The sequence below is a fragment of the Chaetodon auriga genome, chromosome 6 (genome assembly GCF_051107435.1).
Source record: "Chaetodon auriga isolate fChaAug3 chromosome 6, fChaAug3.hap1, whole genome shotgun sequence".
Taxonomy (NCBI): domain Eukaryota; kingdom Metazoa; phylum Chordata; class Actinopteri; order Chaetodontiformes; family Chaetodontidae; genus Chaetodon; species Chaetodon auriga.
This window is the reverse complement of record NC_135079.1, coordinates 5168186-5181759: the sequence shown is the minus strand read 5'-3', so window position 1 is coordinate 5181759 and position 13574 is coordinate 5168186. Positions and strand designations below refer to the sequence as shown.

The 13574-nt window shown below is 42.4% G+C and overlaps 1 protein-coding gene across 1 annotated transcript in view; it reads left to right on the top strand.

Annotated features, from left to right (window-relative positions):
• The window catches only part of map1ab (microtubule-associated protein 1Ab), a 65247-nt gene that overhangs the window by 4373 nt on the left and 47300 nt on the right, over positions 1-13574 (top strand). Inside the window, exon 2 of the mRNA XM_076732140.1 lies at positions 1534-1635. Within this exon, the coding sequence (XP_076588255.1) occupies positions 1534-1635 (102 nt within the window). The remainder of the gene's footprint in view (positions 1-1533; positions 1636-13574) is intronic.

Below are 13574 nucleotides of genomic sequence, written 5' to 3'. Positions count from 1 at the left end.
AAACAGTTCAGAGTAATGCAGTATTCAGTACCTCATTATACTGATATCACGCCATCAGTTAAAATACGCCCCCTTCTCTGTTTCACCAACCCTGCAGTTACAGATATAATGCACGCTTATTGAAGGAGTTTATCAATGATTTCTGAATAAAAAACACACGAGAGGACGGGTGTATATGTAGTGTGAAAGATGTCTCTTGTAGTGACGAACCTACAGAGAATCGTCACTCGGCTCTGCAGCTCCTCTCAGCTCTACTGAGCGTTTTAACGTCTCTCAGCTCATTGTTCTGCTTTTCCGGCCCTCAGCTGTACTGTTTTGTCACACTCTCATCGCTCTCTCTGCGTTGTTTTCCAGCAGGCAGCTGTTTTCAGCTTCAACCAAACAGCAGAGAGACACATTAGCAACTAGCTGGTGAACATAGAGGAGCATTTAGCAGCTTAGGTGACAGATATTACCCTCAGGTGTTGTCAGAGACCAAAACGGAGCTAAACGGAGAGACTGAATGTCAGGACTGTCATCTGATGCTCTGTGTCTGCTGAATGTGTGAATAAGCAACTGTTTCTTGCAAGTTTCCCCTAATTAACTGAAAACCAACAGTAAATGTTTAACTTAGATATCACTGCATTAGCATTAGCATTAGCATTATCTTTTCTATAATTCGCACTGGTTGCTTACCCGGCTTCATTCAACAATGGCCACAGTAATTCTTTATGTTGTAGAAAGCAGATCATGTGCAATGCCCTTCATTTCAAAGCAAGTGGTCTGATTGGCTACATGTCCATATTAAGATATCAACAGATACAGGCGATCATAGCAGGCTGGGCAGCTAGTAACTACAATATTTTAAGCAGAAATAGCTTAAATGGAGATAATCAACATACAAAGCAAAGTGCATTCCATAGAAATGACCGTGCTGCACCGTGACTTTCTCTAAGCTGATGCACAGTCAAGACGAACTGGAGACTGGACCTCTTCACCAAACACTTGAGACTGGATTCCAGCTCAAAAACCTCAAACTTGACTTGAGTTGCATAGAACGACCCATGAAGACCTCTGGCCTGTACACTGAAACAAGAGTAAAACACAAAGTCACTTTTACTTTGAGTAGTTTATTGACCAATTACTGACACTTTTACTTGAGAAGGTTTATCAACTGGTAATTTTTACTTTTTTATAGGAGTAATTGTGCTTTTACTTGAGTATAGATTTTCAGTATGCTGCTCTCACTGCTGATGAAATGCACGGTGTGCAATCAGGCTCGGGACATTTTGAATGCGAGAAGGCTTTCTGCTTATCGACCTTCCCTGCAGCTGAAACAGAGCTAGAGATCAAGTTGAGGGGAGAAGGTGGGAGGAAGGCGAGATGCTGCAGCAACATCTGGTAAAAGGTTACCTCAAATTCACATGAGAAAGTTGCGTGCTAAATGTGTGTTTGTGCCTCAGGTTCATCAGATACCTCAGTTTCTCTAATGTCTGCCCTTCCCTGCTTCTTGTTGTTGTCCTCAAGCCATCTCTCTCTCTTCCTTCCTGGCAGGAATTCGATCCTGGGACGTCGACCTCAAGTGCTGCGACCTTGATCAGCAGCTGCAGCTGTTTGTGACTCGTCACTCCGCCCACTTCTCCTCCGAGGTCAGAGGTCAGTGCGATATGGCGCTCTCTGAGCCAGGTCTCTTATTCTGAGAAGAACATTCAGTACACGGAAGACTGTTTATACAGCTAATCATATGTGCTCGTTCTGATCAAGTGAAGACTCTGGTGGGTATTTATGCTCCTCCTGCTACAAGAAGGGATGAATTTCAATTGATCAGCCACTGACAGTGTAATACCAATACTGTGACCTGACACTGGATGTTCAGTCTCTACCTGCCGGATCGTTATATTGACTTCATTCATTGGTTTATTTTTGCAGTGGCAATGCATTTATAATAACTGACCTAAAAATGGATTTGTTGATTTGATGTGGGCTAAACGCAGGTCGAGCTACTTAAAAATAGCTGCTTGAGATGGGCTATTTACTTTTCCAGTTTACAGTGAATGGCTGTCAGTAAACAGATAAACGACACAAATATGGAGTTTAAAAAAACAAAAGGATGAACTCATTTATTTTCAATTAAAACATCACGCTAACCATTTCATCAGTGTAGGATGATTGACAGCAGCGGACATTTAATCCATCTGCACTGCATCAAAGCTGATCTGTGTGTATAATCACCATGGCGACTGTTGATAGAGCTGTGGACCTGCAGCGTTAGGCCTGAGTGTGTGTGTGTGTGTGTGTGCGAGTGTGTACGGCCTCTTGTGTCTGTAGGGCTCAGAGCCCAGTTTGAAAGTACAACAGATGCTGAATAGGGAATTATTTCAGTCATCTGCCAGGTAAGGGCCTGATGGGACGAACATATACAAACACACACATACACACACAAATACAAGGAAGCAGACAGCCACAGGATAGATTATTACTGCACTGATGGCAAGTGTGAAGCAGCAGCAGTCAGCAGAAAATGACTCAGCATTTTTCAACACAATTCTTAAACGAAGCTAATGGCATCAGAGGAAACAGAGGAATTCCTGTGAAACAATAAACATTATGAGTACTCGGCGTCCATCTGTCTTGCAGTCTGTCCCTCTGGGTTACTTTCATAAACTCTGCTCCTGTGAACCACAGTGAATCACCGTCATGTGTGATTACAACTGCTGTTTATTGATACAGCTGCTGATACCACAACCACACGTTTCAGTGATTAATCACCTCAGATCTGCTCCTTCTGTAACACATGAGAGCTACATTTGAACCTTGGACACACTTTTTGGTTCTCTTAGATTTTCTTTGTACCTCAGGCGACGGTAGCATGTTTAGATCATTATTTTGACATTTAATGGATCTCAGTTGACCGTATTCGTATTGCTTTGAGAGAAGCTGTATTGATTTCTAAATGGTATATTGGATTTCAGCGGCATCGTCCTGTAATGTAAAATAGCAGCATGGTGGTGGGACAGGACGCCCTGTGAGTGTCAGTGTCCGATGACCTTAAGCGTCCTCCCTGCAGACGTGATCCTGAATCCCTGCAGGTCCGGTTCATGCTGGTGTTTCTGTGCAGGTGGACGATACTTCACAAAGACTAACATGTATGCAGGTTATATTTGTATCATTTGGTTATTATTGGTTTACTGCTGTGGTTAATCTGTACATCCCATTTGTCAGAGTGATGTCTGTGTCTGGATTTTCTGTCTGATATTTGACAGTCCATAACTGATGAACTTTGCAATGCAAACTACTCATAACTCTCACAGCCCAAGAAAAATAACAAGTGTGCAAACTGGCTTAGTCATGCGAGTTGCACAGCAATTATCCATCTTAAGTTTGCCCAAATTTGGCAGAAACATTTGCCACCATAAGCTTCTGGTCAGTCCAGACCAAGTAAGGCTGCAGTGATTGAGATTGAGCAAGGCTGCCTTTTAATGCCATTCAGCTGTAAGAAGGAAGTCCCATTCCATCACTTTAACACCTAATGTCACAGACTTATGCTTCTATTTTATTAAATAGCATCATGGAGCAAACTTTATGTATCATTCTCAACAGCTGTGGTAACACGTTGTACTGGAGCGTATTAGTATTCAACATGCGTACATGCATTACATGGTGTTAAAAAGTAACTGTGTGCTCTCCCAGACTGATACAGGAGATAACTGAAAATGCCCCATCCCTCTTTAAGGTAGCTGAGGGTGGAGGACCAAGGATGGATGCCGGTATTGATTACATTACCCTTTTTTTTTTTTTTCAGTACAGCACACAAGGCAAATCAATAGCACTTCAATGGAGAGCAATCCAATGGCTGCGGTGCAGAAATAGATAAGGGGATCACATTGCTTTGGGTTGGCGGAAAAATTTCCATTGTGGGAAAGTGGCAGCAACAGTCGCCCCTATCTGGGCGGCTGCTTTTGAAAATGAGGTGATAAGGTGAGGGAGGGCTGATGGGTTCACTGATAGAGTCTGGGAAGGTCTGGGTGAACGGGCTGCATCGATTATACTTTCTCTCTCAGTTAGCTGAGGTGCTCTTGGGCACCACGTTTAGGTTTTAGTAAAGGAATGATGTTGAGCTCCCGTTGTATGACCGAGTCAGGCTGCTGTATGCTGAATTAAGAAATGTTCTCAGTATTGCACTTCTACGGCTGGTAGCTCAGATTCAGCTTTTACAGACCTGCATTTAACTTTGAATGAACATTCAACTGTTCATTTTCAAAATTACATCCGTTTGAATGGAGAAAATAACCCTTTCCTTGTGCAAATATCTAGATTTAGATTTAGTTCATTATTTCCTTAACCAAGGCCTTCAGCTCCCTACTACCACATATTCCCTTACACATTGCTTTTTTGGGTCGCCTTCCTTTTGAAACATTCACTGTCAATTTTGTTAGATTTTGCAGTATGAAGGGACTTTTATTTTTGACAGCTTGTCTTTGGTTTCTCTCAATGCACGTAACGTCTTTCCATTCGTGAATGTATTGTTTTCTCCAAAGGGCCGGTCGTCAGTTACTGTAACTGAAGGAGTACAGTTCATGGAGGTATTAAGGGATATGTGGTTTATAGATTTATAACTTTATTCCCGGACTGGCTGCCATCAAATCCACTTTTTAGCTGCGTCATAATAGCAAGTACTGAGAAACCTGAGAAAGAGCCTTTAGTCTTCAGGTGAAAACGCTGCCAACCGACAAAGTCGTCTGACGACAGCAAAGCTTGACTTATTATTCAAGATGAGATTTGCAGTCTCTCGGGTTAATGCTACCTATCTCCACTTGCTCAGAGAAATTTAATCTCAGCTTGTCAGGGTGCTCATAAATGGGAAGATACAACATTTCTTAGCTTCATTATTAAAAATTACTTCAGACCTGGCTGGAATAGTTCTATCTTCAGATTTCACACTGCACATTTCCAAGGCCTCCGTACTTGTGCAGAATAAGAAATATGTTTTCTCTTCATACTGTAGTGGCATAGTACAAGTTCACTTCACAACAGTACCGACTCACTGTGAGTCACCTGTGGGATTTACTGGTTTTGCCTGATACTGAAGATAAGATTACTGCTGCATCCAGAATATTGCTGTTGTTTGTCCACAGCTTTGCTTGTTGTTATCTCTCCCTGTACATGTCATTTTAAAGTATCTGCAGCCAAATCTAATGCAGAATAAATGCATGACCTTCTGTTGTGTGTTATTCTGAAGGAGTGCTTCAATCCCTCAAGTTCTGCAGCATCTTCACTGAGCATGCTGCTGGTTTGGGTGTATTTTGTCCCACTGACTGCTGATTTCATACGTTATAAATTACTAAAAAACATCCTTTGTAACCTTTAGATTTTGACGACAAAAGACAATATTGGGCCATTGTAACACAGCTGAGAATGAATATAGGCGTTACAGTCAGGGAAACTTACTCATACATTGTGTGTATTGATCTAAGGTCTAAAATTCTCCTTCAAAGTTTCCATGATGATCATTTTTCCATTTAATGGGTACATTTAGTCGGAGAGTGATGACAGTGCTGTTCAGCTCGGCGGCCTCGCAGCAAGAAACACAATCGCCCTCGTCCCTGAAGGCTGATCAAGTGCACCTGCTAACATTCAGCTGGAAAGAAAAACAACATGGATGAGACTGAATGTTGATTCGAAGACATCAAATACTTCAGCAATAATACGCTTCGATCTAAAATCTGTCATGAACGTCAAATACTGTTCATGCTCTGTTTACAGTTTGCTACAGGATGTTCACAGGTATTATGCAGCGCCCCCTGGTGTTGAGGCTGTGTAATGCAGAGATAGATTTATATTTAAGGACAGGGATTCGGTCTCTGTGCCTGAACTCTCTCACGCACAAAGAAACACACACACAGCTCACAAACCTAACAGCACACATTCCCTGTGAAGCTCAACCAGCCAGCGCGCACACACACACACACACGCATGCACACGCACACAGGCTGCCTGCACAAATACCCAGATGAGGACCGGGTGAGATAGGCTGTGGATTAGTGTCAGCGATTTACTCTGATTAACCCTCTCACACTGAACTCACAAAGGAGTGTGTGTGTGTGTGTGTGTGTGTGTGTGTGTGTGTGTGTGTGCATGTACGTGTACCTGTCTGAGTGAAAACTGCCTGTGTGCATGCTGTGTTTTGTGGAGTTTGCGTGAGCGCTGATTCCTGAGTATCAGAGATCTCATTGTTTAGTCTCGGTCCCTCGGTTTCCTTATTTCAAAAATGGCTGTAAGTCATTCCAAATCCCGTCTCCCTGCTGAGGTTTTACATTCAGGGCTCTTAGACATTTCCAGGAACACCGCAGAGCTCCTTTCAGGGGAAATCTACCTTTGTGTGGTTTGGTTCTTGCTGTGTTGCTTCATGCAAAAGAACTTTTATCTGAAGCTTTCAGAGTTGTGGAAGGTGAACAAAGTGCAGTGTTTGCTGTGAAAAAATCACTTTCATGTCTACTAAAGAACGGGGACAGAAAGCCAGAAAGCAGTGGGGTTTATGGGAAATGAGGTCTTACCTTGAATTCTTAGTAGATGGGACACTTCAGCTGACAGATGCATCTGTTCTACCAACCTTATTTCTGGTAATTTATTTATTTTGAATCGACATGGTGTTTGTTTGCTCTGACCTTCCTACTAATGATTAGTCTGTATTTTTATTATTTATTTCTCTTAAGTTTAGTTGCATGTGCTCATAGTGAAACTGCAGGTCTTGAATGAATCGGTATAGTTAACAAGTTCACAACACATTGAAAGAGTTATTTCAAACTGCAGCCTCCAAACTAACCATAAAGTTGAATTAACACCTCTAAAACAAAAACTGAACATTTGAACTCTCATGAAAGTAGTATTTATCGAAGAACTGTTGTATTAGACTGCAGTAGCTTTAGCTGGGTGTACCTAATAAACTGGCAATTAAGAAGCATATTTGTTTTGACATATGGCTAAAATACTAAAGAAAGACCTTTACAAAATGGTGTTGGTGAGGGCCGTGCATTTAGACTAACACTACAGTGAACAGCATAGAGCAGGGATGATTTCCCTGATGTTTAAACTTAGACTATCCAACAAGTCTAAAAGCAGGAAAACACTCAGCAAAAATTAATCAAACACTAACAAGTTAAACTGACTAGTTTTCACACACATCCACAGCATATAGTGTGTGCACACAGCGCTGCCAGTGCAGCTCTTTCTCTGAGATGTTTGTGAAACGTATTGAACAAAGCACTGGGAATGCTAAGCAGGACTATAGCAGCAGTTGGTTGATGGGAAACAGACTTCAACGTCCCAAAGGTCCAGAGATCCTTTGAAGTGAGATGTGAGACATCACATCTTTTTTTTCCTCTCCTCTCTTTCCTCCCTCTCTCTCTCTCGCTCTCTCTCTCTCTCGCTCTGTCTCTCTCTCTCTCTCTCTCTCGCTGAGGGCGGTGTGGGCGGAGAGAAAGGGAAAAATAAAAGAATCAGTGGGAATAAACTCGATGTAATCATTACGTGTGGATCCTCCCTCCTACACACACACTCAGACTCTCTCTCTCTCTCTGTCTCACACACACACACACACACACACACACACACACACACACAGGTTGAACTCAGTAAGATGGCTTAGTCAGGCAGGGAGCTCATGAAAGACTGCAGACATCCAGTCCCTAATAAGAGGCTTCCAGAACGATCTGCAGGAAGGACGTTGTTTTAGAATTCTGCGCGTTCAGTATGGAAGTCGTATTGTTAAGATCAGACTTTGTTTTGAAACTTTTCTGTGTGAATCTGTGACCTCTGGCAACAGAAATGCACATGCACCCAATTAATGAACGAACAGAGGGGATTTACATCTCAGGAAGAGTAATTCCAGGTTGAGCTCCACCTTCGATAATTAGAAAAATCCTCCATAAAACGCACCGTCGCTTGTGAATGTAAGATGTAAGAAATGGGTTTTTTATTCCATTTGAAAGCTAATTCCATTTTTATTCCCAGGAGTTTCTCTCAGCCTGACGTGTGTGAGCACCAGTTATGGACACACACACACACACACACACACAGGGAGGGTTATCTCCATGGCGTTATCTGACGTGGATGTGGCGCTGGTGAGAGCTGGCCCGGGGGCGGCACAGAGTGATTAAAGATTCACATTCGATGATGGAGCCAATTTGCTCCGGTGCCTTGGGAACATGCCTTTTCGTGGCTGTTGCCGTAGCGACCTCTCCATCCCTGCCTGAGTGGGATGACACTTTGAAGACCCTGAAGGTGTCAGAGATGAAAGGTTAAGGAGGTTGCGTGCCGTTTGTCCACATGTCATGACAGAGGTGAAAGCAGGCAGTGGCTGGTGGAGGATGGACGGGCTACTGGAAATCAGGAGGAGGAACTGTGCTTTCATTCATGTAGTTTGGCTTGAACTGGACCTTTGACGGGTTGGGAACTGATGAACCAGTTCAAAGGCTCAGAAATGCTTTTTTTTTTAATTATTATTTTTTAATCTAGATCCTGTCTGGTGCACTGCAAAGTTTCTGAAGAATACGTTGTTTTTAAAGCCCCAATGTGTCGCATTAGAACATTTCTGACTTTGGAAACTCCTTCTGCAAGTATCACAAATCTAACTCTGCAGACGCAGGTGCTGTCTTATTCAAGGATTTTCAACACTGCCGGTTTGTTGTCAAGCGAACAATGAAGCCAAAGTCATACAGGATCAAAACTACAGCCATGCAAGCAGGCCTGTGAGGCTGCGAGACAGTGATCCTTACCTCACACTGACGACATCAGCATGCTGATGTTCTGGAGGTTTACTCTTAAACGTCTTAGTTTTTCAGTCAGTGCGTTGGCAGTTTTTATTACTTTATTATATGTGTGGTACTGGATCTAAGAGCTCATTTGTGTCTCAACCAATAATCTTCAGAGAGTTCAGCCAAGATGCAGTTCAAGTGATTAAAGAAACCACATTCATAAGAATGTGGAGCATGCACTTTCACAAAGGCTATTTTTTCCCCATTGAAAAGGCATTTAGAGAATTTATTTATTTATTTTATAAATGTTATTACTCAACCCTCTGACATCTTTGCTCATTAGGCGGGTCCCCTGTATCACTGAGTATCCACTTTATTTGTTGTTCAGATAACTGGCAGGCTCGTGTGGATTATTCAACCCAGTGACATTACCAGAATAGATTAAAGGTGCCATATGTGAAGAAATGGGACGAAAGTAGAACAAACTCACAGCCCAGTCCACAGAGAGACCTTTAAGCCTTTAAAATAAAACGCTGACATGACGCTGGCTTTAGAAGAAAAGTGGCGGACCGACCATCCAACTGCCAGACAGACCGACGTTATCAACCCATTAGCATAGCTGTGGTTTAATACTGTTGTCTTCTTCTTAACCTCTCTTCAGCGATTAATGACAAATAAAACGTGTGTTACAGGAAGCTGGGCATTCCAGAGCATTTATGAAACTGCAGCATCATGCAAAACAGCAGAAGGAAAAGAAATTGACCTTCTTTTATGAAACTTATGGCAAAGAAAAAGTACAACCCAGTTAGAACGTGTGCGCCGTTTAGCTGCTGTGCACATGGATTGACTGTATGCCACAGCCAGTGCAGCTTGTAGCATCTTGGCTGAGGGTCCATATCAAAAATTCATGCAGCTGCCTCCTCTAAACGCCTGGCTTTAGGTGAAATTGTGTGCACATGGGGCTTTCTGCCTGCTGGGGACCTTTTTCCGTTTGAACCTTTTGAAATAGCCACAGCAGACCTGCAGGTGAACCACTGGATCCAGCTCTGTAGGCTGTGGACACCTGTGCTTGTCACATGATCTGAGTCTCAGATATGAGAAGATGAGGAGAAGTTTGAAGCGTGTTTGCCTCAAAGTGCAGAAAGGCAAAATAAACCTGTGTTTTGGTACAGGAACAAAATGCTTTGACCTGTCATGGAGTGTTTACCTTGTGAAAATACACTCAGTTGCCAGTTTATTAGGTACACCAAACTAAAGTTAATGCACTCTAAAACAAAAGTCTGATAATTAAAGCCTCCCTTCATTGAAGGCTACACGTTTTTGTGATTCTGTTATTTAGCCTGCCCTCGGTGATATAAATGAGGTGGACAAAATAATAGAAACACTTGTCTGTAATGCGGTCCAGCCTCCAAAATGGGCAAAACATTTGATCAACACCTCTCTATGATGGTTTCAATGAAAGCTGATCATTATAACCGTCATGAAGGAAGGATTTATTGTACAGCTGTTGTATTAGACCACGTATAGTTCAGCTAAGTACCTAATAAATGGGTAACTGAGTGAGCAAGTCTACCACTAAAAATCACTTTTTTGTGGTCAGTGACTGAACACACCATACAATAAGAGCAGAAGTCAGTCCGGCTTCCTGCGTGTCTGTCATTGCTCGTTTTGTGCTGAAGTGTTTGCCCTGAGATTCTGCTAATACTTTAATAACTAACGTAAAAGTTCACCAAATGATCAACCTCCCAAAAACTTTGAACTTTTCTGTCTAAGTAGAAAGAGTGGATGAGAAACTTTTCTCTCCGTGAATGTCTGTGCACATGCATGGGCTTGAGAGTGCCGTAAATTAGGAAGTAATACCTCATTTGTTCCTCTTACCATTGTGTCTTATCCCCTCTCCCAAATCTTCCCCCTCTACTTACTTCCAGATAAGCAGAACCCTTCTTCCTCTCCTGTAAGCTCTCGTTGCTGCTTTGCATTTCGTGCACTTCTTTCTCACTTCATCACTCAAGGCTTAACTGAATATTTTTACACCTAAACTCTGAGCAGTAGATGGCTTTAATTGCTTTAAAAGAATCTCGTCTATCTCGTCCCTTCGTCTTCATATCGTTTCTGGTCCCAGGTCACGGCAGCATCTGCTCTGAACGTTGATACTCGTATTAGTTGCTTGGAAGGCTGGCCATCTAAGATCCCATTTCAGTCACGCTGAAAGGTTCTTAGCAGTTTTAAACGTGGAGGGGAGAGGGGCAGTCTCATATGAAGACACTAACGAGGAATTATCCAAACAGATTAAGCAGCTCTAATCACAGCAAACACTCACACTGCTCAGCTGAGACATTAATAATAGTTTTCATCACCAACTCACAGACGTCCAGGTCATGACCTTCAACTGCAGGCTCTCATCCCCATCTGTCCCTCACATATTCATCATTTTACCATTGTTTTACTTAGTCCTTGTTTTATTGTTTGTTTTAAAGGGAGAATGGGCTGGCCACCCACCATTTGTATTTCTTTGAACAGACATTGGAATAGTCGCGAGGAAAGTGTGTGAGGGGGAGAGACGGAAGATATGATTAAACAGGATTTGAGCTGAGAAGTGCGGCCAAGTTGTGGACAATAAAAAGGTGGGTAGGTTATTACCTGCAATTAGTGACTATCACATTACCAGAAACCAATTATGTCAATTATAATTTCAGAATATGATAAATCTGTGCTTTGCATTGTAAGGTTGATTCAGTTTACTTAGTTGATGTATCTTGAAAAGGAGAGCCGTCATTGATAAATCAGGTTTGAGTGCTCTGTGGAGGAAACTGATCCAAGACTATCAATTCAGGTGAAGATCTGCATGTGAATGTTACCAGAGTCGCTTTTCTCTGTTTTTATTTCATCTGTGGAGTTTGACAGTGAATCAGGACTCTAGATTATCTTAATTTACATCTTGGGTGTAGTTTCATGCATGACACAATAATGGAAACTTCATTCACTCATACTTACATACAATCTCATTCTCAACGAGCAATAATTTTGTCGTGTTTGCATTAGTAGGGAGATGTTTCGCATCCAATCAAGCGCGCCCAATCTTTCCCTGAGCTGTAGCAACCAATGACGAGACTGGAAGAAATCCTGAAACCTGAAACTGAAAAAATCATGGGAACCCCTCCGGTGATTGTGTGGAGGAGGATCTGAATTTATACAGCAGTAGAAGGCCACAAAACTGCCTGTGTATCCCTCTGCTGTGTCTGTTAAATAAGGTATTGACGGACAGATTGAAAGAGTCCATTTTGTAAAAATAGCTGCAGCCGTCGGATTCGCCACCAACACACACTGACCCCAAACCAGATTTTCTCCACTAACCTGTGACGTGTGTGAAAAGAGAAGAGCAAACACTCGTCTAATAACTTTTATGGCACGTTTACGGCACCATTGTTCCTTCCTATTCCCATCACGTATCACCTCCTGCCTCTGAAATATTTCTTCCTATGTCACTCTCTGTGTCTGTCCCCTATATTGGATGGTGGGAAGACATTTTCATCACTGTTAAGCTCTGCTAGATTGCCTTGAAGGAATCGATTGAGCACAGTGGCAGCAGAAGTTATGGTTGGGAAGCTGGAAGCTCTTTTCCCCAGTGCTGGGACACTGTGTCGGCTCCTCGTTTTCACTGCTTTCTTCCACATGTTTCAGAACTCCAGAGCTGAGCCCTTTTTTTTTTTAATCTCCTTGGTGTTTTCCTCTCATAGAGGGCAATTAGTCATATGAAAAGTGGCATTACACTCCTCACTCCTGCACTTTGAGGATTGCATGAGCTTGCTGTTTCTATTTAGTCCCAAATGACTCCTTAAACAAAGTAATCTGGTGCTGTGGAGGATCCAGGCGAGCGACGTTTCACCACAAAAAGGTCCTCGCTATTCAGCTCACGATCAGTGTTCAGCTCATGAATACCGCACATTTGTTCCACCTAACATTTCTGAAAAATCGTTTCTGAAGAAAAGCATTTCACATGTAAATAATTCAGCATTTTTTCATTATTTCCCACTTAAATATATGTTTTATGTCTCAGTATTGTGCAGGCTGGGCCTCAAGTATTGATCAATGACTTGGGTATTCAGCATGCTCGGGGCATAAACGATAGAACTGTTCTCTGCACAATTAACTTCCTAACCTTCAGCGTCCTCAACACCGCCTGCAGATTTCTCTGTAAGTAGCTTTAAATTGAGATGTAGAATTTTTATTCTGTCACGCACAGAGCACATTGTTTATCTGCTTGCTCTTTGAATCTATGTGTTGTAGGGACAGGGTTATTTTCTGATCTCCTTTTCTGATCCACTTTTGTATAAATGATGTCTGACAATAAATTAACCATGTTCTGTTTTTACAAATATACCGTACATACACAGCACGAGATGCTCAAGATGTAGTCAGAGTAAAGCAAAGACAGAAAGAAATGCAACAAAACAAGCAAACTGCTGCTGCTGATGCACATCTCCTCCATTTACTGAGTCTTTGCTTTATGTTTGAAAGCAGATGCTGCTCTTGTACCAGGGATCACACACAAAACTTCACATCATTAAGCTCTGTTCGACCATCACCTATGGGAGTTTGCTCATTGATAATCTTCATCACTGTCATCATCACCTCAGATGCGTATCATTGGCTCAAGGTAGACAGTGTTAGAATTCTGCTGTGTAACAGTGTCCTGACCTACAGTGTGACACAGCAGTTCTGTTCTCTCACCTTGTCGCAGCAGGAAAGGGAGGAAGTGTGTGTGTGTGTGTGTGTGTGTGTGTGTGTGTGTGTGTGTGTGTGTGTGTGTGTGTGTGTATGTACGTACACTTTAACCTTTGT